General features: G+C 42.7%; 1 protein-coding gene across 2 annotated transcripts in view; it reads right to left on the reverse strand.

Moving 5' to 3' along the window:
• The window catches only part of PDK1 (pyruvate dehydrogenase kinase 1), a 38,799-nt gene extending 30,996 nt beyond the window's left edge, over window positions 1–7,803 (reverse strand). Inside the window, exons 1-3 of one of the 2 annotated variants that reach the window (XM_008998695.4) lie at window positions 7,538–7,803; window positions 5,222–5,363; window positions 1,858–1,929 (exon numbers count right to left, since the gene is read on the reverse strand). In XM_008998695.4, the coding sequence (XP_008996943.1) occupies window positions 1,858–1,929; window positions 5,222–5,363; window positions 7,538–7,739 (416 nt within the window). In that variant the 5' untranslated portion in view covers window positions 7,740–7,803. Of the gene's footprint in view, window positions 1–1,857; window positions 1,930–5,221; window positions 5,364–7,014 lie in introns of both variants that reach the window. The other variant, XM_054257521.2, reaches the window with a different exon arrangement.
• Window positions 7,804–10,440: the final 2,637 nt, after the last annotated feature.

Genomic DNA, 10,440 nt, shown 5'->3' on the forward strand with positions numbered 1-10,440 from the left:
AAAAATCCCTAACTTAGTAAAAGAAAAATCGGTTCATGTTTTCCTATACTTATTTACATGTATTTCAGATCATAAAATATACCAAATCCATTCAAGTATAAGTGCCTCCAAAATAAAACTTTCAAAATTTAATTATTTTCTTGGATTCCTAAGAGTAAGGCTGCCACAAAACATAATCCTAAAAATGTTAATGGTTTTCTTTAACTGTTATCAACTAAGGTCATCTGAGCACTGGCTATGAGTATGGTATTCCAGAGACATTCTGCATAGAAGACAAAGCACTCTAGGACACATGCTCTGTAAGGAATCCAGATGAATGAGCCAATAAAGCCTGCCTGTTTTGGAACTCTTCCCTAGGGTTCAAAGAGAGAAGAAACACTTAGGACAGAAAAACAAAAAAGAATTCTCATTTCATTCATCTTATGAGTTTATAAAAGGGGAGAGGAAAAGTAAACAATTATATTAAAAGACAAATCTTCAAATCATCTAGCCTTCCCACTTCTGTCACTTAGAAGACATTACATGGTTAAAGAAATAAATAAAAGAGAAAAAAAGCCTTAATTAGCAGTAACAAAACCAATTTTCTAACATAACAATCTGAATGTACACTTCTAAATGAATGCTTTCTTATTCAAAGTTATCATCCTGAGTATTATTAACTTATTCCAATGTTTCTACTGCTTAAAAGATATTTGGAATTCCTAGTTTGTAATGAGATTCAAAACAAGACTGTTAAAACAAAATACAAACAACAAAACTCTTCGAAAACAACAACTCCTCAGTCTAGTCACTTTTTATTGATTTATTTTCTTTTTTCTTAAAAGAAACACAAATCTGTGTTATTCTGCTTGACTACTCAATTTATTTTCTACAACTCCGAATGAATGTTTTCAGAAGGCTCTATAGCATAATGTTTACTTTTAAATTAAGACTGCTTGGATTCTACCATTTGCTAACCACGTAACCTTAAGCTACTTTACCCTCTTTGTGCACAAATAGCATTATTTCAATGAACTGTTTTAAAGATTAAAAAACATTCATGTGAGGTTTGCTCAATATCTAGGCAAGGAGTAAACTCTTGCTAAATGTTATTTTCAGATTAAAATGTTAAAAAAATGAAGTGTTACTGTACCCTTTAAAGACAGTCCAAAAAATATGGGTAACTAACTGAGGACAAGAAGTGGTCATTACAAAGTCAGTACCCTTCATTGCAATAAGCAGGTAGCTGCATAAGACAAATACTTTGGTTTACCAATTCCAGTACAGGGGTTATTAAACCTGTCATATTACTTACATCATCTTACAAGCCACAGAGTATAAACTAGAGGCCTGCAATCATGTTCTTATCGGCCTTCTGCGTTTAAAAAAATTTTTAATTAGTTGCCCATCTTTCAAAATTGAGAGATTTTACATTACAAATATAGACTTGTAGCTTTCCTTTAAAATCAGAAAACAATCAGATGATCTGGACAGCATTCACATGGCAAAAAGATCAGCTGGGGCTAAAGGTGGCTGTCCATTAGAAGGAGCATGCACTCTCCAGGTTAACAGTCCAACTGGCACTGAGACCACACCTACATTCCATTAATCAGCACACCTCAACTTCATCTTTCGTTAAAGAGGAGCATGAAGCATTTCTTATGCCTAGTCAAATTTACTGATTTATGTTATTTGCCCTGCCTGTATGGGCTGCTATAGTCACATATATCATATGTTGTAAAGCAGTAGAACCCTAAAAGTTAATCAATTTTCCCAAAGTAACCTAACAGGTTTAAGCTAAATACATTTACATTTTTTGAATGACGTTTAAGGGATCTAAAAATTGTATTCAGAATAGGGTCAAAACAGTGAACTCACTCATAAATAGCTTTAGCATCCTCAGCGCTTTTGTCCTTAAAATCAAGAAGCTCCTGAAGACTCTGGATATACCTAAAATGCAGATCAATAAGGTCATTCTTTTATATTCTGAAAGTTCAATATCTTGAAAAGTAGCTCAAAAGCTATTTTTAGCATTTTATAATTTTTAATTTAGAATACTGCTATAAGTGATGGTTGAAGTAGAATTTTTACAATCATGCACATTTGAGCAAAGTGCTGAGAACAAATAGAAGGTGCATATTTTCTCCTAAAAGCATAGGTCAAATTTAAGAATTTTAAGCTTTTTCTATACCATTTTAAGTTGTATATCTTAAGATAGTATTTAAATTTTTTTTAAATTTACCTCTGTACATTACAGTATATATACTGATTATGCTGAGGTCTGACTATGTCACCAGTAACTATGTGATCTTGCGTAAAGGACTTAATTTGTCTCATCAGTAAAATGAAGACAGCCTCTCTTGCTCTAAGACTCTAACTTAAATATCTGTGCTTTAAAATCTTAATTTTAGACGTTTATGTCCAATCGACAAATACTTATTGAAAGTCTACAATCTACTACATGGTTCTTCTAAACTGAACAAAAAACACAAAAGTCATGAAAATGTAGATTTTAAATTTATCTAGCAATTCAAGGTATCAAAGCACTTGTTCAGAAATGAGCACCATAAGGAAGGCCAAATGACTTTCTGATGGTCTTGCAGGCAAGTAAAAAAGCACTGCAGGGTCACAGCTAAAATAACTTGCTGCCACTCAATTACTTTCTTTGACAGTGTAAGGATCTGCTCCACTTGGCTGTAAGCACTTCATCTGCAACTGCCCTAACTTAGCAGGCATCTAGGAGCAATCAGAGTGCTTTAAAAACCTGTAATTCCATCTGCTGGTTTGGAAAACTGTTTCTGACAAGCAGTATGTCTTACTGCATTCCAAAGTCAAGGGATTCTGATAGCAGCTGCTGCTTTGCTTTAACCCTTAATTTCCTCTTAATTGGCAAGAACAGCTATGCTCTCTATCCAAGAGATATCTGAGTAACTACAACAGGCAACGATCAGACTTCATGACTGATATGCTTCAAAAAGCAGCATACTACTTCTAATGAAGAAATTTTTTTAAAATAGAAAACATCTTCCATGGAATATTATATTTTCTCCTTCATATCCCATCATAATTCCCTAACAAATGCTTCCCGTTTACACATAACTATTCCATACTTGGACTAGATAGATTATCTGATTATCATATATGCAGCTGTCATACCTTTTCTGCTTTTTTAAAATTGAGATTAGATCAACTTCTCCTATACACTACAATGCCTACAGAAAGAAAACTTGAATCTCCATGAATCATAACTGGGAAATGTCCTTCAGCTAAACTCTCTCCATTTAATTTAATTCTGGGCAACTCATTTGTTTGACGTGTATAATGCTTAGGAGAACAACACTTTTAAATCAATAACATTAACAAAGGCTGTGTATAGGTGGCTCCATGAGTATATACCCTTAACATCTCTACTCATCTTTGGGAAGTAGGCCACATAGAGGCCACAGTTTTTCTACACGAGTCCAAAAACTTCTAATTGTTTTAAAACAGAAAAATAAAAGTTTTAACTTTTGCCATTTATAAAAAGAGATCCTTCAATAAATAAACAGTTTATTAAAAATACATATACCCTTTCATATATTTTATAATTCTGACTAAAGCATGGTATAGCAGAGATGGACAAACGTGGGTCTGAACACCAACTCCACTGTCAATAGTACTGCCTTATGCAAAAGACTTAATTAACCCTTATGTGCCTCAGCATCCTCATCTGTAAAACGAAGATAATCAGGCAGGCACAGTGGCTCATGCCTGTAATCCCAACATTTTGGGAAGCCAAGGCAGGAGGATTGCTTGAGCCCAGGAGTTCAGAGCCTGCCTGGGCAAAAAAATGAGACCCCATCTCTAAAAAAATAAAAAGAATTAGTGAAGTATGATGGGACATGGCTGTGGTCCCAGCTACTGGGGGGAGGCTAAAGCAGAAGGATCTCCTGAGCCCAGGAGGTCAAGACTACAGCGAGCCATGATCAAACTACTGCACACTAGCCTGGGTGACAGAGGGAGATCCTGTCTTAAAAAAGAAAATAAATTAATTTTTAAAATAATAAACAGGCTGGGCACAATGGCTCATGCCCATAATCCCAGCACTTTAAGAGACCCAGGTGGGCAAATCCCTTGAGCTCAGAATTTCGACCAGCCTAGGCAACATGGCAAAACACCATTTCTGCTAAAAATATAAAAATTGGCTGGGTGTGGCTTGTGCTTGTGGTCCCAGCTACTAAGGAGGCTGAGGTGAGAGGATCACCTGAGCTGGGGAGGTGGAGGTTGCAGTTAGCCAAGCTGTGATCACCACTGTACTCCAACCTGGGCAACAGAGTGAGAACCTGTCTCAAAAAAGTAAGTAAATAGCCCAGGTGCAGTGGCTCACACCTGTAATCCCAGCACTTTGAGAAGCTGAGGTGGGAGGATCACCTGAGGTCAGGAGTTTGAGACCAGCCTGGCCAACATGGTGAAACCCTACTCTCTACTAAAAGCACAAAAATTAGCCAGGTGTGGTGATGCGTGCCTATAAGAGCAAGACTCTGTTTCAAAAGAAAAAGAAAATAAAAATAACAACAACAATAAATAAAATGGAGACAATCATACCTACCCTGCAAGGTTGCTGAAAGGATTAAAGGCAATATACATAAATATCTATTCATGAACAAACTGCAGACATTTTTCTTATAATATCCCTGAAGACATTCTAACATAAATCTTAAATTTAGCATCTGTATTTCAGTGCAGTTCTGTTTTTCTCAAAATCAAGGAGTTGTAGAGTTCAGGATTCAGGGCACAAACCCAAATACATTGCCCCCACCCACCCCCAGCCAAAAGAAGGAGAATACTGCTACTACCTTAAGATTCCAGCCAGGCACGGTGGCTCACACCTGTAATAGCAGCACTTTGGGAGGCTGAGGCTGGCAGATCATGAGGTCAGGAGGCTGAAACCATCCTGGCCAACACAGTGAAATGCCGTCTCCACTAAAAATACAAAAATTAGCTGGGCGTGGTGGTGCATTCCTGTAACCCCAGTGACTTGTGAGGCTGAGGCAGGAGAATCGCTTAAACCAGGGAGTTGGAGGCTGCAGTGAGCTGAGATCATACCACTGCACTGTAGCCTGGCAACAGAGCAAAACTCTGTCTAAAAAAAAAAAAAAAAAAGAATTCCACTGAAGAATAAAAAAGAAAGCATTTGCCTGCTATTACACTGAATAAAGTTCACAACTCCATCAAAATTGCAAACACAAGATGAGACTCTTACCAGCTTTGTACTAATTGAACAGATGGTGTCCGGAGAAGATTGTCTGGGAGGAGACTTATTTCTTTCATTATATTTGCCAGTCTGACAGGCAACTCTTGCCGCAGAAACATAAATGATGTCTTTTCGCAAGCATTCACTGATCCTGAAACCAAACATGATGGGTAAAGCAGTAAGTAGAAGCCATAAGACAAGACAAGGCAGGAGGCAGGGAGAAATAGAGACGGAGTTATCTGGCAAGGTCAAAGGGGAATCACTAGGATGGGGCAGGGAATAGGAGGCAAAGATACCCCAGCCTTTGGGAGGTGAGGGATGAGATAACCCAGCCTTCAGTTATGACCTTCTAATGGCTCTGTACAGCAATTACAATCCTTTCTTGACTCCCTAACATGCATCCTCATAGTGATCACCCATTTTAGGAATTAGGTAACCTGAGCATGTCAGAGTAATTTTATAAAATTAACAGCAGAACCTAAAAAGTCTATCCTGTACACCCTGTTGCTGCTATCATTTAGAAAATCTGTTTTCTTAACTCTAGGTTTAAAAAGAGAAAATGCCTGTCTAAGAAACAGAAACTTTAGGCTGGTTTAAATGCAGTGGTGTTTACAATTAATTGATCACTACCATTTACAGATTCTTTGTTCCTTCTCCACTCCCACTTCTTCACTTGACTAGCCTTAAAAAAAAAAAAAAAAAACTGAAAAGTATAAACAGGGGGCCTGGCACTTTGGGAGGCCAAGGCAGGAGGACTGTTTGAGCCCAGGAGTTCAAGACAAGCCTGGGCAATACAGTGAGACCTCATATTTATAAAAACTAAAACATAGCCAGGCATGGTGGTGCTTGCCTGTAGTTCTAGCCTTGGAAGGCTCGGGCAGGAATTTGAGGTTACGGTGAGCTATGACAGCACCGGGGCACTCCAGACCGGGTGACAGAGTAAAACCCTGTCTCAAATAAAGAAAATAAAAAAGGGAAATTTTGATGTTTGCATAGGAAGATTCACAGATTCCACACAGAACCACTAATGCTGATTACCATAAGCAAAGTAAGTGCAGGTCTTAAGTACAGGTTTCACATGCATATATATGAAAAAAAAAGGAGTAAGTGCAGAGGAAACCTTTCAGGCAACAGAAAGCGAAAACCATCACTGCTCTGCAAGTAAGTTCTATTCAATCGTCTGGTTACTGGAAAGCATCCAGCCCCCTCCACTCCCAGATCAGGATCCCATATCACTCCAGAAGCAGAATCGTTGTAGAACGTCCTTTGGCAAACAGCTCCATTTAAAGTTAAACCAAAAGCTCTTATCATTCCAGTAATGCATTTTAAACTTACTATTCTTGCTGCTTTAGCAGATAAAAAGTTAGCAAAAACTATAAATGTCAATAGTCGAAATTAAGGTATTAAAAGAAAACAGCTTGTGAAAGTTTCATGGTATACTTATGAACACCACCAAATTGGCCCATTCCTCAAACTAGAGTCATTTTAAAGTAAAAACAAAAACCGAAAGCTTTGAGCCAAAACTTATGCCACTGTAAACCACAGTTTAAAGTTGCCAGTCCCGCAGGTATCATTCAATGCAGAAGCCACAATGCAGAAGAAAAACCTTTGTACTCAAATTTTATGAATTCATTAAGGTTTTCTTTTCCCCTCATTGCTTTCATATAGGAAGTCAAAGTTAAAATGCCTCACTGCAATTCCTTCTGCAATTTGTTGAACAGCTTCCAGAGAAAACCAAGACAACATGTGGTAAAATTCACAGCATTTTGTCCTCATGTATTCAACACGTGCTCAAGACTTACTTGCGGATGATGAAATGTGCTGTTGGTGTAAACAGTCTTGAGCCACTGGCAAGGAAAACATTCTAAGAAACGTTGGGCCAGTTATAACCTGCCTTCCCAATCATCACGCCAATTCTGTGCAATCGTCATATGCAAAACTGAGCATTCATCATCACTGCGCGGAATCCAAACGCGATTCTCGGGGGTGCCCACGCTCGGCCTCCCACCCGCGACTCCTCGGAAGGGGCCTGGCCGAGCGCGCACCTGCACACGTGCGCCGGAAGGCGGGAGGTCATTCCGCGGCCCAGCTGGTTTGCTTTCAACAGTAACTGTCAAAGTCACACGCCCCCGGTTATTTACGCCGCCCGCCAGCATCGGCACCCCGAGGGAGGAAGGAAGCACCTAAGGCTATGGGGGCGGAAACACTGAGGAGGAGGAGTGCGCCTCCGGCGAGAGCGGGCCAGCGCTGACCCGGCCCAGGAGAGTGGCTGCAGCTCCCCACTCGGGACCGCTCACAAAGGCCCGAGCTCCGGGCCGCACTCACCGAAGTCCAGGAACTGCTTCATGGAGAGCGGGGACGGCGAGAAGCGCGCGTAGAAGTCCACCTGGCCCGGAACGCCGCGCTCTGACGCCGGGCCGGAGCCCGAGTCCGAGCTGAGGCTGCGGGTGACGCCGGGGCCGGCGGCACGCAGCCTCGGGCTGGGGCCGGTCGAGGCAGCTCCGCTAAGCAGCCGCGCCAGCCTCATGCCGAGCCCCGCCGGAAGAACCAAAGCCGAGGCGCCAGTTCCCCGCTCCGCTACACCGCCGAATGGTACGTGAGGGACGTGGCTGGCCGCAGGGGCGGGCAGCGGTTGTCACCGGCTGGCACCCGCCCCCTCTCGCCGGAGCTCGGCCCACTGCGCCGCTGGGCTGTACGCGGAGCGGGAAGGAGGCGGGGAGAGAAAAGGGGCGGGCGCTCGCGGGGTCCGCCCCGTCCCCGGAGTCCCGCCCAGCTCCGCGGGATACGAGGTGCCGAGAGCGCGCCGCGGCGTAGCGTGCGCCGAGATCCCGCCCCGCGGGTTATGGGGTGCGCGTGGCTGCGGTCCCGGCGCACGTCAGGACCGGGGACACTAAGAGGCGAGGCGGTGTGTAGCGTCCCCTTCCCCAGCCCTTTTGATACAGATCCCACTTTCCTGCTTCCGCTGCCCTCCCAGTCTCAGCCAAAAGACTCAAGGACAAGGCGGCGCTCTCTATACACACCGCGGTGTCCTGCTGCGAGAGCGTTCCAGAAACGCTCCTCTGATGCAGACCACAGGTTTTTCCGCTCCGGAGAGCTTCAGGGGTCCCCGCTTGCCAAACAGCGGTACGTAAATACGAATGCTGAACACTGGGACGTTTGGCCCTAAACAGTGTCACTGCGACGGTGGCCCCACCAGAAAGGCTGTGTGTCTCTGAGCCTCCATCTTTTTACCTAAAAATGAGCATAGTATCTGTCTCACTTGTTGGCTGTGACATGAGTAGTGTAAGGTTAGCAGAGAGAAAGGAGAGTAGACCCAAAGTAGGCAAGCAAGTTTTGTTAACGTGCCGGGCTGCCCCGTGACAATCAGAGGAGGCAGCCCTGAGCCTCCAGAAACGCGGGGTTTATATGGGGTGAGGGGGCATAAGGTAGTTTCAGGACTGAGAAAAATTTATCAGCTTGTGACAGACAATACATTATGCTGTGACTTTTGTGGTGGCAGTTTTAAAAAACAGAATTTTACAGGTATATGTAAAAGAGGAATTTAAACAAAGGTGGTTTTTCATGACCTTCCCCACGCTGCCCAGATGACTGTAATCAGGCGCTGCTTAATTGCCTTGCTGTGGCGCCTAGATCGGAATGCAGCTGGAAAGCAATCAGAGTGGTGGGTCAGCTACCCCTAACAGGTAGTAGAGCTGTCTGTGTTAGCACAATGCCAGGGACAAACCACTCAATAAATGGTGTTTATTTTTTACCATTATTGCTTTTTTTTGGAGACGGAGTTTCGCTCTTGTTACACAGGCTGGAAAATTATTTCCTTGTTAAGATTTTATCAGAACCACTAATCTGTGTTTTCCCTGAAGCACATTTTACCAAAGGCTTTAGAGAAAACGTTTTTTGATGGCTTTATAACTTTATTTGATGTATTCGAGTATCAGCAGTTAGTTCTTCTCTACATTGACTGTAGGTTTTAGAAGGTGGTAACAGGTACATAATTTTGTGGACCCTGAAAGTTTGAGATAAGTCTCAGTTAATATATAAAGTTTATTTTGCCAAGGTTGAGGACACGTGCCTGTGACGTAGCCTCAGGAAGTCCTCAGGACATGTGCCCAAGGTGGTCAGGGTACAGCTTGGTTTTGTACATTTTAGGGAGACAGGAGACATCAATCTATATGTAACAAGTACATTGGTTCGGTCCAGAAAGGCGGGACAAGTTGAAGCAGGAACGGAGGCTTCTAGGTCACAGATAGGTGAGGGATAAATAGTTGAATTTTTTTTTTTCTTGAGATGGAGTCTCACTCCGTTTCCCGGGCTGGAGTGCATGCAGTGGCATGATCTCTGCTCACTGCAACCTTCGCCTCCTAGATTCAAGCAATTCTCCTGCCTCAGCCTCCTGAGTAACTGGGATTACAGGCCCCTGCCACCATTACTGGCTAATTTTTTTTTTTTGAGACGGAGTTTTGCTAGTTACCCAGGCTGGAGTGCAATGGCGCGATCTCAGCTCACCGCAACCTCCGCCTCCTGGGTTCAGGCAATTCTCCTGCCTCAGCCTCCTGAGTAGCTGGGATTACAGGTACATGCCACCATGCCTAGCTAATTTTTGTACTTTTAGTAGAGATAGGGTTTTACCTCAGGTGATCCACCCGCCTCGGCCTCCCAAAGTGCTGGGATTACAAATGTGAGCCATTGTGCCTGGCTTCACCTTTTTTCTTTAGTTTAGCCGTTCATCAGAAAATTTATTGAGAACTTACTCTGAGCCAGGTGATAGAAATTCAGTAGTAAAGTTTTCTACCTTCAAGAAGCTTGTAATCTGGGAAGCTTGGGGTTGGGTGTGTGGTAGTTAACTATAAATGCCTATAACATGATCACAGGATTAACTGTAATGACAAGGATGCAAATACCTCCATAATTAAAGACTGAGCATATGATTTTATTTTATTTATTCGAAGCACAGTTTCACTCTGTCACCCAAGCTTCCTTGCAGTGGCACGATCTCAACTTACTGCAGTCTATGCCTCTGGGTTCAAGCAATTTTTATTCCTCAGCCTCCCAAGTAGCTGGGATTACAGGTGCACACCACCACACTCTGCTAATTTTTGTATTTTTAGCAGATACTGAGTTTTACCGTGTTGGTCAGGCTAGTCTGAAACTCTCAACCTCAGGTGATCCACCCGCCTCAGCATCCTGAAGTGCTGGGATCACAGGCGTGAGGCCAGCCAAATGGTTGTGTT

Source organism: Callithrix jacchus, chromosome 6 (assembly GCF_049354715.1).
Source record: "Callithrix jacchus isolate 240 chromosome 6, calJac240_pri, whole genome shotgun sequence".
NCBI lineage: Eukaryota > Metazoa > Chordata > Mammalia > Primates > Cebidae > Callithrix > Callithrix jacchus.